The 25,714-nt window shown below is 39.6% G+C and overlaps 1 protein-coding gene across 2 annotated transcripts in view; it reads right to left on the bottom strand.

Moving 5' to 3' along the window:
- LOC114649974 (cGMP-dependent 3',5'-cyclic phosphodiesterase) overlaps positions 1 to 25,714 on the bottom strand; it is a 736,214-nt gene that overhangs the window by 485,944 nt on the left and 224,556 nt on the right. For both annotated transcript variants that reach the window (XM_051926538.1, XM_051926540.1), the window contains exon 2: positions 5,812 to 5,872. In XM_051926538.1, the coding sequence (XP_051782498.1) occupies positions 5,812 to 5,872 (61 nt within the window). The remainder of the gene's footprint in view (positions 1 to 5,811; positions 5,873 to 25,714) is intronic.

Raw genomic sequence — 25,714 nt, 5'->3', positions numbered from 1 at the left:
TGTTGCCTTTAACCAAGTCTTTTCCTTTCTTCTACAGATCCCAATCAGTCAAGATTCATGAAAGATCACTGCACAGACACGGGTCTAAGCACTGTTGTCAATAAATTAACGGGAGGCCAGAGCTACCAACAGATTTCTCCTCTCCCATGACATGGTCAATCGCCAAATCCTCCTTTCCACCCTCTCTGACCCTGGCATCATTGGGATTACCCTCAGGTGTTTTGAGTCCTATCTCTTGAGCAGATCCTACCATGTGCCCTAGTCTGAAAAGCCTTCAAGAGTGCACAAGGCAAGCACGGAGATGCCTCAAGGATCGATGCCAGGCTCTCACCTCTTCTTCCTATGCACCTCTTCACTAGGCCCTATCATTCAGTCCCATGGTTTATCTTATCAGTGCATGCTGATGATACACAGCTATACCTGTCGTTCCCTCAAGAGGATCATACAGTATTAGCTAGAATCTTCGCATGCCTCACATATTCAAAAACCTTTAAATCAAGGCATTCCCTGCTATCCTCGAGCCAGGTAGACAACCTGTCATAACATAAAGTGGTAGGAGCTCAGTTATAGGTGAAGATCCCACAAGCAAGTTTACAGAAAATCAGAAAACCCATACTTGAAAATGGTGAGCTAATATAGAAAACCGGAATCACCAGGTAGTCATATGCCCTGTTCATGAATAGTTGCCTCATGGGTAGAAATTCCAAGGTCTCTCTTAGACATAGAGAGCTGCCATTTGCAATGGTAACAAAAACACAGCAGAGGTTCTATAATCTAATCGACAGTAGCAGCCAGAAGTATCACCCATAATGATGGGCCAAACAGAGACATCTGCCATGGGTTTCTAGTTCATATAATGTAGGCCAAGACGCAAGTGTTGTGGTATTATGGGGCTTCAAGATGGTATAGTGGATAGCGATCTAGAAACACGATAGTAATCTAGAGCCAAAAGGCGAGTTTATGAAGAATATTGAAATTGAAGTGAGTATGAACACTCCAAAATAAATCTAGATGAGGCCAGAAGTGAGAGAAGCCATTAGGAGAAAGAAGACAAAAACCTTGTGAGTGAAGACCAGTGACATTGCTAAGTTTTTCTTGCCTTTGTGCTTGCTTCCTCCTTCCTATGTTTGTCTCGTTTTAAGAAACCAATTTACGTTGATGTATCATGAGTTCTTTGGTACTTCCTGCTGGTTGGGGTATCCTGAGATGGTGGACATTTCTCATAACATCACACAACCGTTCTCCTCCCCAGTCTGGTTTAGGGTCACAGGGGATGGGAGCTTATCCCAACAGCACTAAAGCCCAAGGCAGGACACAGCACTGAACAGGGTTCTTCCCAATAATGCAAACTGATTGAAAGTTTTGATTCCAAACATTTGTGCAAGTAAAATAGATTTGGACTCAACTGTTTAAACAATTTATTTAAATGAGAAATAAAAGCAGTCTCAGAAGAAAAAGGGGAAGAAAAAAGATAAGCCAGCTCAGCTTAACAAGATGATGATTCTTATACAAGTAAAGGAATTTACGAATGAATGAGTAGAAATTCACAAATGAATTAACACATACTATATAAATGATCCTAAACAGTGTGAGCATTTAAAAAGCCAGACATTTGGAAATAAATACAAATATCAATGCAAGAAAGTGTGGCTCTTGCTGTAAGTACGACAGGAGAAATAATGGTGTAATACTTGCTGCTTTAATAAGGCCTTGCAATAAGCATTCAAGAGTGAAGGCAACACTGAAAATGCCTTCAGGACCAGGGATTTTATTCAATGATTTATTTATAAGAAAGGAAATTAGGAGAGGGAATATTAGAATGATCAAATGCAATTATATCCAAAAATGTTAAGCTTCCGATATGGGGAAAGAAAAGCTAGGACTGGCTAAAAGGACAATATTTCAAAGTTACATAGAGCTGAACGTCTTGAACCTTGACCAGCGTATTATTCAGTAAGCTATGCAGAGGCTTCACTCGAGCAGTAATCTTGGTTCACTGATACAGATGAGTTGTATTTTAATATATGACTTAAGACTTTTGAGACTAAATTAAAAAGAGAGTTTGTGCATCATTATGTTAGACAAAAATTACTATCTATATCAAGATAACAAAATATCACTGCCAAAATATCACTGCTACATCCATATTTAGATACATAACACGAATTGCACTATCTGCTTATGTAGTTGCTTGACTAACCATCTACTGATGCAGCATGCAGACAATAACAAAAGACACACAATTTCAGCAAACCAGAGAAGAACATTTGCATTTGGGATCTTATCAAAAAAAGGATAAAGATGTCTGAAAAAGAAAAAAAAAACCTTACTCGCTACATAAAATATTTGACAGGTGGAAAGCAGGGAACTCTTATCAATAGTAAAATAAATAAATACATAAGTAACTGCACTCCTCTAGTCCTGCCACAGTTACATTCTGGCCTGCACCGTCAAATCAACTTCACCGTTCCCCGGCTGGTCCCGCGGCTATTTTCTGGGTTACATCCCTTTTCTCCATGTACAGTACTGAAGAGCAACAAACACACTTTACTTTAGATAGCATCTTTCAACAACAAACACCATCCCTAAGCAAATAATGAGTATACATCCTAAATGCAATCGCTTGTTTATTTATTTATTTTGTACATTTGGAGCACTGCAAGATTAAGTGACCTAGTCAGGGTCACATAGTGGGCTCGGGGCTGGAACTGAACTGGCAACCTGATGGTTCAGAGTCTAGTTCCTTACCATGCTATGCTGATCATCAGAAGCAGTTCAGATGCTTTGCTTGCACCTGCACCCTTTCAGTTTGGACTTGCTGTTTCTTTCAGTTCCCAAGAGCCTCTTATGTGATTTGGTAAAGAAGTTTCTTATTTTCCACAAACCAAAGCATGCCTGAGTCACATTACACTGCAACTCCTCCTATCTGTCTGTATTCCACATTCAGGTCAGTCTTAACAGTCACCTCAGAACATCACACAAGTCCTAACGCTCAGTCAGTACGTGTGGTTCAACCAACAAAACCTGATGGGTGTGTAAAGAACAGAACGAGATACTGTAACTAGAACAGGAGAGGGGCTGCCGGCAGTACACAAATGTTCAGAGTTTTTTTTTAGTCGATTCAACAGACAATGTGATGAAATGGAAACATACATTTGATAGACAATGCTGACAGGCAAGGATAAATATTTTGAAAAGCTGTTCTTGTATCAACCTCCTAAATTCCATCCATCCATCCATCCATTTTCCAAACCGCTGAATCCGAACACAGGGTCATGGGGGCCTGCTGGAGCCAATCCCAGCCAACACAGGGCGCAAGGCAGTAACCAATCCCGGGCAGGGCACCAACCCACCGCAGACCTCCTAAATTTTAAAGTAAAAATCATTTTGCTGGGGATCTGATAGTATCTGACTTGTTTGTGCTTATGTACCTTTTAATGCCCTGCTATTCTCATTTCATTTTATTCAGGATACACGCACTTTAAAACTGAGCTTAGAGTTAACAAGTACAAAATTCATTTTTATATTGCAAAAAGAACATACTGTAGATTATAGATGGAAAGTGTGAAGGTGTTCAGCTACTTCTGAGATAGATAAGAATGTGTAATGCATGTGTGTCAGAGGGTCACCCTATGGGTTCCCCCAGGTATCTAATCCCACCAGGGGCAGAGAGAGAACACTGCTGCTAACTATGCTGTCTACCATTGTCTCTACAGTACTGAGAAACTAACCAGGGAGGGCAATTAACTCCACCCCTTCAATAAAAGCCCAGCCACCCGGAAGAAACCATCACTTACTGACTGGAAACTTGAAGAGATGGAGCTCTTTGAAACCTCAAGGGAAGTGATCAGAGAAGCCTTAAGCGGCAGCGATTCGGTTATATGGAATGGCAGAGAGTGACTGTTTTGATTGTATTTGTGCCATCACACATTCTTTTTGTTTATGTTTGGAAGTAATTGGGGTTGGCGCCCGAACACTTATCTTGTCTTTCAACCTGTCATTCTCTTGGATGACCACAAATGGCAATATATGAAGCAAGCAGACAGACAGAGAGATACACTGGAAAAGGCACTACATGACAGACAGACAGACAGACAGACAGACAGACAGACAGACAGACAGACAGACAGACAGACAGACAGACAGACAACCCTCCACTTATATACAGTATATTCTTGGGTCTGAATCGCAATCTGATTATTTGGGTGGTTACCTATTAGGTAAAGTTGTGGTTGGTCGGCCAGTCTGCAAACATCCACCACATCCTCTTAGTTGGGAGAAGCAAATCATAGATGTTAAACAGTACCTGCCAAATAATACAAAGAGTGCATGACACATGTTTCACCCTTATTGGGGCTCGGCCAGTAAGGGAATGCAAAAGTGTGTACACCTCACGAGCCCCAATAAGGGTGAAACACATGTCATGCACTCTTTGAATTATTTGCCAGATACTGTATACTAATATATACATATATATATATATATACTGTGGTGGGCTGGCGCCCTGCCCGGTGTTTGTTTCCTGCTTGTGCCTTGTGTTGGCTGGGATTGGCTCCAGCAGACCCCCGTGACCCTGTAGATAGGATATAGCAGGTTGGATAATGGATGGATGGATATATTTATATATATATATAAATATATACACTGTATGTATATAAAAATATACAGAACTAAAATAGTTTTTGGTTTTTCTTTTTAATTGCAAGTCATACATTAGAAATGCAACTAATGGTTATGATATAAGAGATCACTGTAGCAGGATAATTTATTTTGCTTTATTGTGCTGTGATTATTAGTTGATATGTATTATATTTCAAACAGATTTGTTTTGCCACACACACAAACACACACAAGTCACATAAACTGAAATAGAAAGCATATAATGCTTTTAAATTTGTTATAAAAAATATGTTTTTTTCCCCAAACAAAAGAGCAAAAACTAAAGAAAATGAATGGACCATGTGCAGGGCATGTGGTCATTATTTTCAACATATGAAATATGCAAATAAAACATAAAAGATGAAAATTCAACCTTAGGCATATCAACTACAATAATCCAATCTGGCAGCCAGGGCAAACACATCTTAGAGCAAAGAAATGAACTAAACCTGCTCTACCTGCTTGACTGCCGATGACAGAACTTCAAAAGGTCACTAAACAAAAACAGGAAAAGAAAACCAAGAACTTGTCTACCTAAGCAAATGGCAATCATATCAAGTTTTAATCCTTGAAACAACTGTTCCAAACATGTAATTAATAGCACCACATTTATTCAATAACTCCAGTTTGCTGAGGAAAGTAAAATAAGTGAAATGATAAAGAAAGCTCCAGTAATAATGTGCATAGAACATGATACATTACATTTGTTACCATACACTAAATGGCCGGGCTATAGGGATCAATAACATGAGCACTGACTATAGCTACTGACAGGAAGAGGCTGATGAGAATTTGAAAAGCTGTTTTAAATAATAAATGTAATGAGATGCTAAAATATATGGTGCTTTAACAAAGCAATTTCATGTTAAACAAAAACAGTAATAGACTGAAGAGTTCCGGTGCATTCATTTTCAAGCACACAGACCGTAAGGCAGCACCTTATTTTGTACACATCCAGACAAGCCACCGCTAAGACAGCATTGAAAAAAGTTCACTTTTTTTTCCCCTCATTGCCAACACAAGTTTAGATTTCACTGACAAAAGTAGCACAAGTACAAAGTGCACATTTCTTCCCCACATGCCAGAGGACTGGGAAAAGCACCAAGAGAATGTCAAGCATGCCTACAAGAAGAGATAATGCATCTGTCCTACCTGCAAGACGTTGGAATGTGACGGGGGATCATCTGCCTTCAGGAACGCTTGCTGTCCCCTTCTGAAAAATTGAATGACGGCAATGAGAATGTGCTGCAGTATTAAAACCATGCTTGATCTTTGCTTTCCCCACTATCTGACTGTCAGAGTGTTCCTTTCACATGCACACACTCGCACACACTCAGAAGCACGCACTCACGCACGCACAAGTCACTTATTTCCTTCTCCTCTCTCTCTCTGTCTCTTTTATTCTGGCACGGTTGTGTGTTTGTTTGTTTTTTTTTTTTTTTGGTGACTCTTCTGAAGCCACATCCTACATATCAAAGCCAGTCCCTCCCTCCCCTCATCATTGTGGATGGTGTGTCATCTACACCTGCTTCCCATAGCGATTGGGCAGACAGCCTCCTACTGTCAAAAGCAAAGAAATAAGGGAGAAATGTTACTGCAGGAGCTGGAGGCTCTAGCAGAAGACTGATAGAGAAGCGGGACTGCTTGTATCTGCTGGGTCCAAGTGCCTGCCTTCTTTCAAACTAAAACAAGCCAGAAAAAAAAATCCTCACTTAATTCCACAAGTGACACTATAAACACTGATCTTCATATAGGGTTCTTTATTTAAAACACAAATAGTGGAGCCCTGGGTTGCAGAGAGGTGAAGGGAACAGTGTCCAGGATCCGAGTTCAGCTGTCTTCCAGTGTCTTTGAGGAGCTTGCATGTTGTGCCCATTCATATATCCCTTCTCTGGGTACTCCATCTTCCTTCTATATTCTAAACACAGGCGTGCCATGTTAACCCTCTAGTTCAGACTGTCCCGTTTTCAGTGCAAGCGTATGAAGATCTGACATCCTGCCCGGGTGGCCCCCCACCTCCCTGTATCTGATGATGCTAGGACAGAAAGACGTTCCCACTTACCCTGGATCAGCAATGACTGAATCAGAAATTGGACGGATTGGCTAGTGCAGCTGCTTGCCACAGAATGAACAAGTCTTTACTCAAGTGTTATAAACACCTTTTAAGAATGGTAATCAAATTAAAGTATAAAAGCTGTCCATTGATGCATATAATGAAGTGTATCTGACACAATTCTGCACTTTTCACATCAGGTTTATCCAGATTATATCTATAAAATAATTACTCCAAAAATGACGAGAATAAGCACAGTATAGTCTCATACATTTGTGGTGCAATTAATATTAAAAAGAAAAAAGTTTACAGTTGCACTTACTATCAAAATGTCTGCTTCATATTTAATACATGTTTTAAGTCACTTACTATCTAAAAAAAAAAGATGAAAACATTAATATATTTTATCTGGCTGAATGGATGTAGCTGTTGGCTTGATTTTAATTAAACCTGCGGCCACCACTCTGGCTGTGTGTAGAATGCGGAAAATATTAAGAATGAGTAGCACCTCACCGTGATGTACACTTTATATAGAATTTTTATTGTTATCTTTACACATGGATTTAGCTTGCAATTACTCACACATATACGGTACCTTTGAAAGACTAGACTTTCTCGTATACTCAGATATGGGGAGGGATATTTGAGGAGTAAACCGCAAGACAATGATGATTATATTTTTATATTATGTACATTAAAGAACCATCAACAACAAATCAAATCAAATTAATAATATATTGAACAATTATTATAAAAGTAAAGTTGAATAAATTGGACTCTGCAGCTGCATGAATAAAAGGTAAAGTTCCACTTCTGGTTAATGGAAATAGCCCAAAAGTTGACAGAAATCTACATTTTGTACCTAATACAAAATTTGGTTGACCTAAGTGAAAGCGTACTCGAGTCATCGCGTTTACACACACACACGCACGCACAGACAGACAGACACACAGACATAACTCCAAAAATGGTATTTGCGGACTCAGGGTGGCCTACAATGTCGAGATTCGTCAAAATGTTGAAAATTGAATTTTTGGAGGATTCAAAAACTTTCCCTATACATTGTATACGAGAAAGGCAGGGTGGTCTAAAACATCAACCTTCATCAAAATCGGGACATTGAATCTTTGAACGATTACAATACTTTCCCTCTACTTCATATATGAGAAAGTAAAAAGTCTCTTCAATGGCAAGGTGAAAACAAATCTCTGCAGATTGGTCTAAATTAATTGAAAATATAAAACACAAATGAATTGATTGCATAAGTATTCAGTATTTAGCGGTTGCACCTTTGGCCACCATGACACCCTTGAGTTTGTGTGCTCAGGTCTGTATCAGCTTTGCACATCTTAACTAGTGTTGGATCGGTAATGACTTTGTTATTGCTACCTGCTTTTGGATCTCAGAAGTGGTACTAAAACAAATAATTGATCAATCCCACCTCTTCCATCTCACAGTTGATTCATTGAGAGCGTTGGTACACATTCACGCAGTGGGGAGGGTTGTAGCCCTCTTGGTGACTCTAGCTAGGTATAAATTGTAGAGCAGGATGTTGGGTAGGGTTCCCAAATTTAGCCAATTTTAAACAAAATTAACAAAATGCTGGTACTCTACTGTTTTTGGTACTTTTCCAATATTGGTATTCTGTACAAATTCTGCAGTTCTGACTGGCTATATGGGGTCTGTGACTGAACAGCCTTTTTCAAGTCCAGCCACAAACTCTCAATTTGATTGAGATCTGGTCTCTGAATTAGCACTCCAGGACGTTAACATTGTAGTTTTTAAGCCATTCCTGTGTTGCTTTGGATCACTGTCTTGCTGGAAGACAAATCTTACCCCAAGGCACAGGTTTCTTGCATACTACATCATGTGTTCCTCGAGAATTTCCTCATATTATGCTGCATTCCTTTCCCTCTTTACCCTCACAAGTGTTCCAGGACCTGCTGCAGAGAAGCATCCCCAAAGAATGATGTTGCCACCACCAAGCTTCACGGAGAGGATGGTGTGTTTGGCTTACAACACATATGGCATCTAGTCTGATGGATAGAACACTCACGTTTGGTCTCAACAGACCAGATAACCTACTTCCAACTAACTTTAGAGTCTCCTATGTGTCTAATGGCAAACTCTCCATTTTTTTAACAGTGGCACGCACTTTGCTACTCTTACATAAAGCTGTGACTGGAGAAGCAGCTAGCCAGTAGTTGTTGTCTGCACAGACACTTCAGTCTTAGCAACTGTAACTTGTAACTCCTTCAGAGTTCTCACAGGTCTCTTGGTGGCCTGCTTTACTAGTCTTCTTCTTACATGATCACTCAGTTTTTGTGGACGGCCTGCTCTAGGCACATTTACAGCTGTGCCATACTCTTTCTGCTTTTTAAGGACTGATTTAGTTGGCCCCCCTCCCCAGAATATCCTATCTATCTATCTATCTATCTATCTATCTATCTATCTATCTATCTATCTATCTATCTATCTATCTATCTATCTATCTATCTATCTATCTATCTATCTATCTATCTATCTATCTATCTATCTATTTTCTTGTCTACACCATCAACTGACTTGGGGTTTTCCAGTCACCTTTCCATGGAGTTGCTTGGAGTGGTCTTTTGACTTCATCTTGTATGTTAGGCCATCATACTGACTTACCGCAAGTTGGACCTCCCAAGTACATTTTTACTACAATTGACTGAAACCCCAGACAAGTGGATTCCACTGAACTAATTATTTGACTTCTAAAACCAGTAGGCTACGCCAGAGATGTTTTAGGTGTGTCACACTTAAGGAGTTGAATACTTATGAGATCAATTATTTTGTATTTTACATTTAGAGAAAAGCCAAGCAAAATGACACCTTTTATTGGCTAACTAAAAAGATTACAATATGCAAGCTTTCGAGGCAACTCAGGCCCCTTCTTCAGGCCAGATGTAATCATGTATTTTACATTTGTAATTCATTTAGACCACTTTACAGAGATCTGTTTTTACTTTGACACTAAAAAGTTTAAGAGCTGTGAAACAAAATGCCTTTTTCAAATGTAAGCATCCAGATTTGATGTCCAGGCATGCAATCTTTATATAAGCAAGAACTTACTGGTATATAATAATTATGAACAGACATGGAATTCTATTATTTATTTGACTAATTCTGTGAGTAGTATTTGAATAAGATAACAAGAGCAGCTACAACACCCTGCTGCCACTTGCTCACTTGCTTGCTCGTCGACTTTCTGTCTGTCACAATGGCTTAACATCTGAATGCTGCCTTGCTGGAGGTCACCGAGCCATCCAGCCTTGGGATCTTTTCTCCTAACCACCTGGCCACAGCTGGAATGCCGTAGACAGGAAACATGCCCTTTGTATCTTTTGTACCAGAGGCTCTTGTTGGATGATGTTGATGTGCTGCCTTCACAGATTTTGTCTTGAAAAATCAAATCATCTTTAAAAGTCAAGCTCAGTGTTATTTTCTTTAAAGTTCAAGGTTGCTGTCCTCTGTTTTGAGGTGTTTCTGCTTCTGCTGTTATTTGTGAGTAGTGATTTTCACTTTGCTTCTCTGCCATCTAATGCTGTTTTGTTATGTTACATTTGTCAGGTAAAATGAAAGAGGAGTTTTACAGAAAACACCTGCCCTCTATGTTTATGGGGTTTATAGAGCCATTACTGTCACGTGCACAGAGTACACTGAAATTCCTACTTGCTACGTGAGTGTTTTGCCAGGGTGGCCCCTCCTAGGATGAATGACCCATACTTTGCTAATATGTCCAAAATAACTATAACCATAAATCTGTAGAGAGCCTTATAATGGTTTTGTAATCCTTGTGTAGATGAATAAACATGTTTTTTTTAATGAAAATTTTCATGAATTCCTTTTGATTGTGGTTTGATTTACCTTTAAAATATGTAATGTGATTTTCATCCTTATGGTTGGATCCAAACGCAGAACAGTTTACAGTACATTGTTATCTAAAATGTTTACAAGCCCTTATTGTAGCTATCCTGATAAGTAGTTTAGTTTATTGGGGGTGGCAATGACATTTTCAAACCAACAGAATTCACATTTAATGACTAACACAGTCAGCATGGTGGCACAGTGGGTAGCACAGCTGCCTCGCAGTAAGGAGGCCTGTGTTCGCTTCATGGATCCTCCCTGCGTGGAGTTTGCATGTTCTCCCTGTGTCTGTGTGGGTTTCCTCCAGGTGCTCCGGTTTCTTCTCACAGTCCAAAGACATGCAAGTTAGGTGCATTGGCGATTCTAAACTGGTCTGCGTGTGCCCTATGGTGGGCTGGCTCCCTGCCCGGGATTTGTTCCTGCCTTGTGCCCTGTGTTGGCTCCAGCAGACCCCCATGACCCTGTGTTAGGATACAGCAGATTGGAGAATGACTGACTAACTAACACAAACAAAAAAGTGAAAAGAACAACATTTGGGGTCATTTTCTTCTCTCACGCTCTCTATAGGTGAATACAACCCAAAAAGGATCTGATTACATCTACTGTGTAAAATATACAATAATTTAGATACTGAAGTGGGGGTACTCTGATGGTGAATGGTTCACAGTTATTTTCCTGCAGGATTAACCAGCACTAAGTTTGGTGGTCCTATTAGAGCATCAAAAAGTGACACTCAAAGCTTAGGAAAGCTGGCACAGAGAGGCCACTCTTCGTGTCTGTCACAAAGAAGTGCTCAGACTGCTGATATGTTGTGAACCTTGATTTGGATAACGACACATTAAAAATGGCTGACTTCCAGGGCAAGAACACTAGTGGCTGCCAGATACTGTTGGTTTTAGTTGTCACTTCGCAGCCTCCAAATGGCCGAGGCAGCCGGTAACAATTCTGAACAGCCTGCCGTCACCTTTATTCTGCGTAACTACACTATTGTCTCCCTGAGTAGGCCAGCTGCACCCCACAGGAGCAGCACATAGGCCTGGGACCTAAAAATGAATAGGGAGGCATTCCAGGTGGGTCACCAACACAGCCTCTTCTGAATGAGGATCAGACTTGTGCCTTTTCTTAACAGTACACAGAATAGAACCCTCAAGCCCTAGCAGACTTTTATTGTACAGTTGATACCACAGGTTTGCTTTCCTTGTTTTAAGGAAGAACATGAAAAGAAGACACATCCCTGATCAATCAGGTATTAAAATCTTCCTTCTCTTACTCCAGATGCCTTTCTAACTTCATTGCGATTGACCGATGTTAAACAAAAACCAGAGCTAAAAACTACATGATTATAATAGTAAATGAAAAATTAAAGGCAAATTGAAATTCACCAATGTTGTCTCAGTACAAAAGTGAAAACAGCACAACGCAGTGAAAAGTTTATGAATGAGGAGAAAGATTTAAAGGGGAAAGAACAACTGTAACTGATGAAGCTTGATCTGGTCGACCATCAACATCGTGTACACAATCCCACATCAACATGGGAGATGCGTTCATCACTGAAGACTGACGGATCACATGGTCTGCTGCTCTTGCACATTTGGATATTACATATGAACCTGTACATGCCATAGTGCATGATCACTTGGGGTACAATACAGTTTGTGCAAGATGGGTACCCAAACAGCTCACTGATCTGCACAAGTCGACAGCTTTTGGTGAATTTCAGCAGGTTTCACTCCCTCTGCCCGAACAAATCTCACTAAAGCATGTTGTTCAACAATGGCGCAATCCCACTAATTTGACCTTGGCTTCAACTAGACTAGCAGCAGAGCACTACCCATAATCCATCGCAAATGTGTTGTATTGTGTCAACTCAACTCCTTAGCAGTTACTGTGAAATTTTCAAATTCCCTTTACTTTTTGATTTACCCTCATAGCTTATTCAAAAAATAATAATGCAGTATAGTACTATAGATATCCCATTTGAATGTCATTGTTTCTTTTTTTACAATTCCCATCCATTCATTTTTCTGCCTATTTAATCAAAGGGAATGGGTGAATGGTAATTACTTTCTTTTAAAAAATAATATGTATTTTTTTCTCTTTTCTTCTCCCTGAAAAATATGGACAAAGGCTCTCGGTAGACAATAATGATAAACAATGATAACCAAAGAAACATTAAATAGTAACTGCTAAACAAGAAGAAGAAAGGTAAACATACTGTATGTACTTCTAGGACAAAAGTCACAACAAAGCATTAACTGTGTCGAGCACGGGTATTCCAATAACCTCTATAAATAGCACTGAATCCAAAATATCTGACTGGCTCTGAAGTAAAATCACTTACATTTCAAAGAGAGTATCCCAAGTCAGATGATTCATATAAAAAAAACAATTTTAACGTTTCTAAATTAAAAATCCAGAAGGACTTTCGCAATAGTCATTGGCCCTTGGATACAGTTTGACAGTCTCTAGGATTGTTCAATAAAATGCCTAGAAACTGGTTGACCTACCAAACCTGCTATTATTACTCTTGTGTGCTGATATTCACGTACAGACTGATTGTTCTGTTTTGTCCGCAAAGTACAAAAAACAAGGACGACAGACAGACAGACAGACAGACAGACAGACAGACAGACAGACAGACAGACAGACAGATAGATAGATAGATAGATAGATAGATAGATAGATAGATAGATAGATAGATAGATAGATAGATAGATAGATAGATAGATAGATAGATAGATAGATAGATAGATAGATAGTGTCACAGGCTGGGGGTGGTACTCAGCCGGGACACCCAGGAGGACCGGAGGAGGGCTTACACCTCCCCCAGACCACATGGGGGCAACTGCCCTGGTTGCTTTGGGGACCATGGGAACAGAGCTTTGAAGCTCAACCCTATAGGGTCCTGTGGTCAACGCCAGGGGGCACCCCAATGCCTATGAAGCCCTGGCCCTCAGCACTTCCGCCACACCTGGAAGTGCTGGGGGGAAGAAGACCAGAGACATCCGGAGTGCTTCCGGGTGCACAGCCGGTACTTCCGCCACACTGGGGAGTGCTGGTGGAAGCTAATCGGGAGGCACCTGGAGCACATCTGGGTGTGTATAAAAGGGGCCGCCTCCCTCCATTCGATGGCTGGAGTCAGGTGAAAGAGGATGGAGCTCGGAGGAGAGGAGTGGAGGCAGCGAAGAGAGGCTTTGTTGAAGGCCTGGACTGAGGGTGATTGGTGCTGCGGCACTGGGTTGTGTACTTCATTAGTTGTATATAATTGTAAATAAACGTGTGGTGGTGCTTTAAACATGTCTACCTGTCTGTGTCCAGGCTGTTCCCCACGATAGATAGATAGATAGATAGATAGATAGATAGATAGATAGATAGATAGATAGATAGATAGATAGATAGATAGATAGATAGATAGATAGATAGATAGATAGATAGATAGATAACCCTCCACTTATATATATTCATGGGTCTGATGCGCAGTCTGATTATTTGGGTGGTTACCTACCAGGTAATGTTGTGGATAGACACTATGGTCTGAACACACACCAGAATGACAAAAAGATGGAAGAGAATGGAAAAGAATGAAACATTTCTGACTTGGCAAATGATAGACCAATCCTGGTGAGACATTATACAGATGTACTGCTATTGGTATAATGGAGCCCCTCTAACACTTCAGATAGAGAGGGTGTGCAGCATTGTTCATAATGGCACTCAGTTTTGCTTTAATTCTCTTCTTGTCTACTACTTCCAGGGGGTGCACAGCGTGTCCCATAACATCTCTTGACCAACCATCAGATCTGCGTTGCAACATAACAGCAAAATCAGCTCTTTCAGCCTGACCTCCTCTATATACAGTACATTACTGTAACTGCTGCACTGTAGACATGAGAAAAGCCTCAGTCTACTGTATCTACTTGGAAGGTTCAAATGACTGTCAAATTTAAAGCTGGACATTTTGACTATTATATACTTTATATACTTTTTGGTTATATGCAAAAGAAAAAATGGGAGATCTTATGAAATGTGGTAGTAATTGTAAAACACGCAAGTGCTTAGGAATGCCAAGTCTAATTGCTTTGGAATGGACAGACTATGTAAGTGTGCACATCAATCTAGCAGTGCATTGTCAAGAATTAGTAGATGATAACAGTAGCTCTCAACAAGTATGTAAGGCTCTTCTATAAGGCACATACAGGTTTCAAATAGATGTACAGTTGAATGCACAGACTGACATTAATATTGCCAGCACTGTGACAACCTGACAAACACTAAACAGGTTCATGTTACAATAGCATCTGCTAATCATGGCACCAGTGACTGGTGATGTGTGGGATGCTGATTAGCACATGCAGGTAAGAATATTCACTGTTCTCTGTATAGCGGCAATAATGACTCCAAAAAATTATGATGAATGCCATAAGGGCAAAGAAATGACTGCTGTGAACGGGTTAAGTAACTTGCTCAGGGTGACTCAGTCAGACCTACTGTTAGACCAACTTTGACTATAATGTTAGCTTTCTAATAAAACTGTCCATTCTCTCTTACTTCTGTTCACCTAGTCTTCCATCCATTTTAGGCAAATTTAGAACAAATTCCAGCAGTGATGGATGCAAGGAGAGAACAAACTTTGGATAGAGAGCCAGTCATATGGCAGAAAGGGACTGTAAATATTAAGGTTGCTTGCTCAATTCCTGCTTCTGCCTCTCAGTGTGACCCTGAGTAAGTCACTTCACCTGACTCAGCTAAAGGAAAACAAAATGTAAATGTAAACATTTGTAACATATCCTGATCCTGTAAGTCAACTTGGATAAAGGTGTGGGCCAAATAAAGAATAAAATGGATCTATTTATTATATAGAAAGAGGTAGGCTTCTGCTTTTAACAGTTTTAACAAAGAACCGTTAGTCAGTCCTCATGCTTCACCTTCCTGCAGGACAATTCTGTTTGGTGATGCGATGCAACTAGGAGAACACAGAAACACTTGTGAAAACAGACTTTTAAGTCCAGTACATTACAAAATATTACCTCCCTATAGTTATTCCAAAGGTGTTATCTCTGACAGGGAGCTGTAAGTATCTGCCCAGATGCCAATCTAGCAAAATGTCACCAGAGAACTTATTGATTTTTCCATGAGATACACTGTATAAAACAAAGAAGTACAACATGACCTGCAAAATAAGCAATGGCCTTTAACATGCGGCTGTACTCTTCCACGTTGGGGTGTTGACCCCTATATTTAAGTGAGTTTCTTCTGGGGGCTTCAATGCTTATAACACTTCAATGGTGTCTTTTAAAGTAGTCTCTAACTACCTACTGTCACGGAGTACTGTCTAGGATAAATTCGGTCTGTTTTTGAAAAAAAGGAAGGTTTAGAAAACAAATGGATAGCTGGATTTATATGCAATATGAGGGCAAATTACTGAAGCACCTTATTACAAATCAAGCAACACAAAGGCAGGAGGGAAGCCAAAAGGCTGAAAATAGAATACTTATTGTTATTCTGAATACCTTCAACTATAGCTAATGTAGATCAGCTTCCACAGTTCCTTTGTGAAACAGGTTTAATTGAACAGTTCTTAAAAAAGGAAAAAGGTACTATAGTTAACTGAAGTTCAGCATGGTTTAACAACACACCCTTAAGTTCCAATAGTGAAACACAGAATTAACCTGAACATGAAGAAGAAGAAAATCATGAGATAGTCAGTCAGCCGGTCTAAGAGCATTGAACAGTATAACAAGGTCCTCTATGAGGATCACTCTGAAAGCTGTCTTAAATTATTGAATGAAAATAAAAGCTACACTTGACGAAACTGGTGAAAGCCTTGTTTGCAGCACTTTCTGGGCCCATGTTTATTACAATTAATACATCTTTCAATGGCATTATTTGTGATTTCTTCAAAGTGTCCATTGTCCGACCATAATCAACCAATTAATATTTAGACCTAAACGTTCTTACTAGGAGAATTTTTAATATATATAAATGATCTGGTTAGGAATATAAATAACAAGCTGGTTAAGTTTGCAGATGATACCAAGATAGGTGGATTGGCAGATATTCTGGAATCCGTTGAATCATTACAGAGGGTCTTCGAAAACATACAAGCTTGGACTGATTTGTAAAAGATGAAATTTAATGTCAGTAAATGCAAAATATTACATACTAGCCATGGCCCGTGGCTCTGCCCGTGTATTAGTGAAACAGGACAGTGAGAAGTTCCTGCCCGGCTTCTCACTCCTGACGTCATGCTTCTCTCTGGCTTGGATTAGCTTGAATATATCGCTTCTGCAAGCGAGCTATGATTCTTAGCTCGATGACAAAAGTCGCAAAATCAACCAGCATGTTCAAGCAAATTATAGAAAAAAAAAACCCGATCTAAATCTATTAAGTAGTTCTCTCGTTTGCTAACTAAACGGAGGTAAGTTACGCCCCGAAGGCTGTGGTGTGAGTGAGGAAGGACCCACACCCCTCCCCTCGGCCCACTGTGTGTCTCCTGGATTCGCACAAATAAATCGGTACCGCAAGCGAACTATGATACATGGCGAAATGAGAAGTCTCAAAATCAACCGGAATGTTCAAGCAAATTACAGAAAAAAACCTGATCAAAATCTGTTAAGTAGTTCTCTCGTGAAAAGCGAACAGACATACAGACAGATCTTGGATTTTATACTGTATATATAGAGATAAGAAGTAAAAATGTTAGGTTTGAATACACAATGGGAGGTCTAAAACTTAAAAGAACACCTCATGGGAAGGATTTAGGAGTCGAAGTGGATTCATTACTATGAACTTCCAGACAGCGTTCAGAAGAAATTAAGATGACTAACAGAGTGTTAAGTTATATAGCGCCCTAATATGTATGGTACAAGTCCAAGGAGGAGTCCAAGAAGACATGTTATATACTGTGTGTCCAGACCCATGCTTCAGACGGATCAATCACTTACTTGGCTTATCTTTCCACTTGGAAAAAATGAAACACAGCTTTTCCAATTTACTTTGAACTCCCTGAAACTCAATAACAGCAGTTCATGTAAGTAGCTGTGTCAGCATACAGGCATACAGTCATTCCACGCTGAAACAATTATGTTTATTTTCTTTGATATTCAAGAAACAAATTACTTGTTCCTCGCCATAAGTAATCAAATTATACAGTAAATTAGAACAATTAATGTTGTAAAAGTATGTAGGGTGAGTTGCAAAGGATTTTACTTTATCCTGTACAGATGTGCTTCCCCATAGGAAAGCAGGATGAAGAATGTTAATATTTCATTCTCTTATATCAGTAGTTGGCAGCACTGCTGGAGGTTGCTATTGATGTTAGACCGGCTCCTGCACTGATGCCCATACACGGAAAGGGAAAAAGAATTTGGACTGTACGTTGACGTGATATCAGGGGCTGCCAGGGGACATCCAGATATTTGCTATGGATTGTGTCACAGGGCTTAATCTCACCTGAAAGTAATTCTTCAGAAAAATTCAACAATATTGAAAATACACCCAGGTCAGGTTATTAAGTTCACCCACTTCTGCTGGATCTGGAGTCAGGTGGGAACCTAGAGGCAAGAGGGGACAGTGGTGACTGGTGTGGAAGAGGATCTTGGGAGAGGACTACAGCTGGACTGAGTAGTGTGTGGTATAGCGGGTTCACAGCTCAGAAGAAAAAGCCCAGTTTGTAAATAGACAATTGCCGCACTCGTGGCTTATAGAGGGGGTGTGGTAGTGTGGCCGGAGCGCTTCTCAGACGCTACGTGCACAGGTGAGGAGTCGTCCGCATCCGTAATTGACCGCGGGAACTGCTAATCGCCACACCTGAGCCACATCCCCATTATATATAGTAGGAGCGCGAGTGCAGAGGGGTAAGAGAAAAAAGGATTGGAAAGAACAGAGGTTAGAGGAGGAAGACTAGCAAAGCTGGAGATATAAAGAGCCGGTGCGAGATTGAGAGAGCGAGTGATTGAGAACAGACTCGCTGGTGTTTGCAGGCAGCTGGGAGGAGAGCCTCTTGGAAAGGGTGTTTGGCCAACACTCGGTGGGGCTGAAGGAAGCGTCAGCTCCAGCTGAGCGATCAGGGAGCTGGAGTGACCCGGTTTGCTTACCACATAAGGCCACGGTAGGCAGCGAGAGCCAGGAAGGCTTAGCAGAGTGACCACCAGCGTGAGCGCCCTGGCCGTTGGGGAACCTAAGTCTAGGTCTGATGGAGCCAGGGACTGAAAGGCAACCGGACATAAAGGACTACTGCAGGTAGGGTGACTCCCCTGGTGTAAAGCCTGGATGGGAGAAGCAGGGGAGTCGCCAGTAGAAAGAAGGCACTGGGTTTTGTTTTAAAAAGGACTGCTTCTAGCCATTGTTTTAACCCTGATTTTTAAAGGATCTATTTATTTATTTTAACCTTCACATTTTCACTGGTTTTAACGGATTTTTATTTGACATTTTGGAAACTTGCACTATATATTTTGAACACTGTGTTGATTTTGTTGTTTCAAATAAGGGCACTTTTGCACCTTTTTGTACCATCCCCTTGCTTCGTTGTGTCCTCACTGATCAGCTCAACCCAATGGTGTTAGGTTCAAGAGCTCCCCAAAATGGAAGTGGAAGCATGGAGCTAGAACCCACATCGTCACATAGTGGACTAGTTGTACTGGAGTCAGATGAGGTCACATACAAATATAAGTAGGACAAGTCTGGCGACAGTATCTATTATTCTGTATATGCACAGGTCTTACTCCAAACTCTTATTCTGCACTACTCCTATAAGGTGAAGTCTATTTGATTGCATCACTTGTATAAATCTGTATATACAGTTTTAGGCAAGAGGTTATTGTCAGAAAACTTCTTAAATGTATATCTCTTCAATATTAGTTTCTAGGGATGAATGAATCTCAATATTAGGCCATCAGTTTTAAATAAAAATAGGCATGTAGTGTTACAGCAGTGGCTGTTAGGCAAATGTTATATTAGTGAAAAGCTGTACATTCTCATGTAGCACATCAAAACACAAAGCAACAAGCCACAATTAAAATGACAAGTTGACATATCAAAGGCTAGGATATTAAAGAATGGAAGAAAAGCCATTTAGACACAATTTATTTGAAATTACCTCCTCTTAGTTAGCAATTTACAAACCAGGTACTGAGGCCAGAGCATTGCAGGTTTCAACCTTTTTACTTACTTGTCTGAGGTTAATACTGCGCTCAGAATTTGTGGGGGTCATAGTGCAGTTTGGTCTAAGAAATATCCCATTTAAAAAACACCTATGAGACACATATCAACCAGTTTAGAAATATATTAAAATATGCAGTATAACCTAAAATATATTTTATATTATATTATTACTGATATTTGTGTTGTCAAAAATATATTTTCTATTTTTTTTTCTGACAGTATATTATTCTTTGCATTTTAAACAATATATTAAGAAATACATATTATGAATCAAAGTCTCAAACAAGGTGAAAAGAGACCCAAAAGGCAGGACAGGATCTTCACTGGCCAGTCCAGATATAGTATCACCTCAAGGCAGCAAGTCTCCAACTACCACCTGCAGGCTTCAGCCTAAAGAGGCCCCCAAAAATGGAGAGCTCAACAATCAAAGTTCAAAATGCAAAGCCAGTTACAAAATATATCAAAATGTCTAACAATGGAGAGAGAAACTGTAAATGCTGGCTTGTAGAGACAAGTCAAAAAGAGAATCCTTAAATAAAGATATTTCAGTAACAATTGAAAAATATAACAAGATACTCAAAAGGGCAATCCAAAGTCCCAATACATGATCCAAAGGCAGAAAGCCAGAAAACAGAGTAAATAAATTACAATAACTAGAAAATCCTCAGAAAAAACAATACCAACTCCAAACAACACTCAATGATCTGCTGCTGAGATTTTTTCTACAAGTGAATATATAGCCAGAGGGTCATCCCCGTGGAGGTGACGTCCAGGTGATCCCATCTCTTGGGGTACCACACACAGAACACAAGGAAAATTTAGAGTGATGGTATATAAATGGTAAGTGTTAGAGAAACATTATGGAGAGGAACGACGGCCATTAGGAACAAGACAGAATACATGTGTGTAAATGAGAGGGAGGTCAGTGGAATGGTGAGGATGCAGGGAGTAGAGTTGGTGAAGGTGGATGAGTTTAAATACTTGGGATCAACAGTACAGAGTAATGGGGATTGTGGAAGAGAGGTGAAAAAGAGAGTGCAGGCAGGGTGGAATGGGTGGAGAAGAGTGTCAGGAGTGATTTGTGACAGACGGGTATCAGCAAGAGTGAAAGGGAGGGTCTACAGGACGGTAGTTAGACCAGCTATGTTATATGGGTTGGAGACGGTGGCACTGACCAGAAAGCAGGAGACAGAGCTGGAGGTAGCAGAGTTAAAGATGTTAAGATTTGCATTGGGTGTGACGAGGATGGACAAGATTAGAAAGGAGTACATTACAGGGACAGCTCAAGTTGGACGGTTGGGAGACAAAGTCAGAGAGGCGAGATTGCGTTGGTTTGGACATGTGCAGAGGAGAGATGCTGGGTATATTGGGAGAAGGATGCTAAGGATAGAGCTGCCAGGCAAGAGGAAAAGAGGAAGGCCCAAGAGAAGGTTTATGGATGTGGTGAGAGGACATGCAGGTGATGGGTGTAACAGAACAAGAAGCAGAGGACAGAAAGATATGGAACAAGATGATCTGCAGTGGCAACCCCTAATGGGAGCAGCCAAAAGAAGAAGAAGATGACATATAAATCCGAAAAATAATGATTCAAAAATAACTATAGAACTAGGCTGACCAATAACAATACACATTCACTAGATAAATTATTAGGAACATCTGTACACCTGCTTATCCATGCGATTATCTAATTAGCCAATCATGTGGCAGCAGCACAATGCATAAAGTCATGCAGGTACAGGTCAGGTGCTGCAGTTGATGTTTACAATAACCACCAGAATGGGGAGAAAATATGATCAGAAGGAATTCAACTATGGTATGATTGTTGGTACCAAACTGGCTGATGTGAGATTTTCTGTAACTAATGATATCTTGGGATTTTCAAGAACAACAGTCACTAGAGTTTACTCAAAATGGGGCGAAAAATAAAAAATATGCAGCGAGTGGCGGTTCTATAGACAGAAGCGTCTTGTTGATGAGAGAGGTCGGTGGAGAATGGATAGAGTGGTTTGAGCTGATAGAAAGACTCAGTTAATCACTCTGTATAACTGTGCTGAACAAATAAGAATTTCAGAATGCACAACACATCAAACCTTGAGGCGGATGGGCTACAACAACAGAAAATCACGTTAGGATCCACTCCTGTCAGTCAAGAACAGAAAGCTTAGGCTGCAGTCGGCAGAGCCTCACCAAAGCTGCCAAACTGAAGATTAGAAAAATGAAGCCTGGCCTGTTGAATCTTGATTTGTGTTGAGGCACACAGATGGTAGGGTCAGAATTTAGAGACAACTGCATGAATTTATACCCCTAATCTTTCTTGTGCCAACAGTCTAGGCTGGTGGCGGTGGTGTAATGGTGTGAGGAATGTTTTCTTGGCACACCTCAAAGCCCATTAATACTAATTTATCATCCCTTCAATGCAATGGCCTATTCAAGAATTGTTGCTGACCATGTATATCCCTGCATGTTCACAATTTGCACATCTTTTGATAATGTACCATATGACAAACCAAAAGTCATCTCAAACTGGTTTCATGGACATAACAATGAGTTTGGTGTTCTTTAGTGACCATCCCAGTCACCAGGTCTGAGTCCAATTGAACACCTTTGGGACGTAGCAGAACGGGAGATCCACAGAATGAATGTGCAGCTGACATTTCTGCAGAAACTGTGTGATCCAATCATGTCAACATGCTTCTAACATATTTTGGTGAATCTATGGCATGAAGAATTGAGGCTGTATTGTGGGCAAAAAAAGACCTCACCCAGTATCATATAGTGTTCTTAATAATTTGTTCAGTGAGTGTGTATTTTATATTTTTAAAAGCATATTGCAATATAAAATTATGGTAGTAATCCACATATGTTACAAAATATTTCAGTATACTGCATGATGTTATAATATATAAATATATATATATATATATATATATATATATATATATATATATCCATCCATCCATTTTCCAACCCGCTGAATCCGAACACAGGGTCATGGGGGTCTGCTGGAGCCAATCCCAGCCAACACAGGGCACAAGGCAGGAAACAATCCTGGGCAGGGTGCCAACCCACCGCAGTATATATATATATATATATATATATATATATATATATATATATATATATATATATATATATATATATATAGTGGTAAAATATTTAACATAAACATTTAAAGAAATTTAAATTTCCTCGTCTGAATTTTACATTTGCCGAAATGTTTTTGTATTATGTGTTATCTTTAAAAATAACCAATCCTCTAGTCCACATAATACCACATTAACTAAGATCTGCTTTTGCCAATTAAAAAGCTGACAAAATGAATGCTGTTAAAACAAAGAACATAGAAAAACGTGTTCATTCATGGCATTTAAATAATACTGAATAGTACTGAAGCATGGCACAGTGTAGCTATTAGCTAAGCAAACGATCTTGGACTGAATGGTCTTCTCTCATTTGTCAAATACCGTAGACTGTTATAAAATATACTGCCCTCTGGCTCTTCTAAGAGTGCATTTCTATCCTACAGTTAACTGACAGTGCAACAACTATGTTATCTAGATGCTAAAATGAACTTACAGGGTGAATCAATAAGGGGGGAATGAGACAGAGTATAGGAGTCACGTGGAGAACTTTGTTTCTTGGTACAAAAACAATTGTCAGCAATATAACATTAGCAAAACCAAGGAACTCTTTACTGACTTTTGTCACACCACAGAACCTCTATGTCAGGGCACTGTTCATGGAGGATGTGGAGAAGGTGCACTGCAGCAAGTACTTGGGGGTCCACATTAATGACAGGCTGGACTGGTCTCATAACAAGAATCTATATAAGGAGTGGCAGAGCAGACTTTTTTTTCTTAGGAGACTGCGTTCCTTTAATGTGGGAAGTGACATCCGTCACATATTCTATAAATCTGTGATGGCCAGTGGTGGCTCTGAGGCTAAGATTCTCTACCAGCATCCGGAACATAGCCGGTTCAAATCCTGTTACTGCCAGAAGGGATTCTGCTCTGTTGGTCCCTTGAAGAATTGCTCCAGGAATGCTTTACATTAGCTGACCCTGCACTCTGATACCAAGGGGTATGCATTGACTACATTCCGTTGTACCTGTACAATGACATTATCATTATTATTATTTTCAACGCTGTGGTGTGCTGCGAGGATAACATGAATTCTAGAGAGGCCCACCGAATCAACAAGCTAATTAAAAGGTCGGGCTCTGTTATAGGATGCACTGTGGACCCCCTGGAGGTCGTAGCAAAGGAGAGAATTAAAACAAAACTGAGTGCCGTTATGAACAATGCTACACACTGTCTCCCTGACACAACAACACTGAGAACTTTGAGCCAACAAATTATTCAGTATAATTGTGTCAACAAAAGCCACTGGGGCTCTTTTACAATGCTATGACCACCAAGTCAGAATTGTTCTTTCTATTTAGCCATTCTGTTGTTTGCTCAAATCACAATGTGGTATTTATGTATGTATGTATTTAATTACTTCTATAAAAAGCCAAACGCTGGGGACAATCTATCTATCTATCTATCTATCTATCTATCTATCTATCTATCTATCTATCTATCTATCTATCTATCTATCTATCTATCTGATTATGTAAGTGCATTCTTCAGCTCTTTTACTTCAGCTTATTAGCGTTTTTGGCTGGTTAAGCTTAGTGCCGATTTCCACATTTTCCTCCTAAAGGATTTTAACCAATTTTGGAATGATCTACACTACCTGTTAATATAATTGATACACCATTGATATATAAATTCAAATTTAAGATACATTGCTGTTGTGTCATGCACTCTTTTTAGCACAGCAAGGATTTTTCGTTTCATTACTTTAATATCTGTCAACCATTTTTAACATCACATTCATTGTGATCCTTATTCTGACTTACTATCACTGTTCTTTAGAACAAGAGAATCAGCAACACTAATTACAGACCCCAGTCTTGGACCGCTGCACCTGTGAAATCTATGAACACTAACCTGCATGGCAGGATACTCTAACATGCTGGGAAGGTTGGGGTATTTGGGTGGTCCTGCCAGTTTAACACTGACTTGGCCTTATTCCAAAGGTCATAGGTCTCAAAGGGTATGCCGAATTGCAGGATCAGCCTGAAACAGAGAATTTGTTTTACAGTCCTCTGTTGTCTTTATGAGTGTCTGTGTTTATAGATATTTAGTAGATAAAACATTCCATAAATGAGTTAGATTTCCTAATAATTACAAAAATGACAAATCCTTTGTTTTATATTATTTAAATAATGTACCATTAGCTAGTACAAGACCATAGTCAATAAAAAAAATATATTTTTCTACATTTCATTAGAATCATTCTAAGATGTCTAAATAGAGGAATATTTGCAACTTGAAAACAGCCTGTTTTTCACTTTCTGCTATATTCCTATAGTAGGTGAACTTCTTAAGGTAACAGTTTATTTTAAATGTTGACATTTTAGCAGGACAGAATACACACTGCTTACAAAATCTGTCACAGCTCCATCTATCTTGGAGAGTAACTGGAATTAATTACTTAAATGGGTTTGCAGCATGACCTCATTAACCTCATGTTATAAAGGTTCTTCCTGATCGAATGAACCAAAGAACGTCTTTGCCCACATCTTCTGCTTTCATATGAACTGTTGAATGGGTGGGTTCACTAATGTATATGTAGTGGGACATTTTTTTATTTTATATTCCCTTTAATTTGCTTTGCAAATGTAAGGTATGAGCTAATCCTATACTATATGAAAACAGAGAAATGCCTTGTAATGATCAAAATTCTCTGCCACAATATTTTATGAAAAGAGAATGTGCTAATTGAATTTAAGTTAACAAAATAAAGCAGAAGAGCAAAAAAGAGAAACTGTGAAGTAAATCTAGGAGATGAATGTTATTCACACTCTTCTGATCTGCATACATACAAAATGAATACAGTCTA

This window comes from Erpetoichthys calabaricus, chromosome 4 (assembly GCF_900747795.2).
Source record: "Erpetoichthys calabaricus chromosome 4, fErpCal1.3, whole genome shotgun sequence".
NCBI lineage: Eukaryota > Metazoa > Chordata > Cladistia > Polypteriformes > Polypteridae > Erpetoichthys > Erpetoichthys calabaricus.
This window is presented reverse-complemented; position numbering and strand designations above follow the sequence as displayed.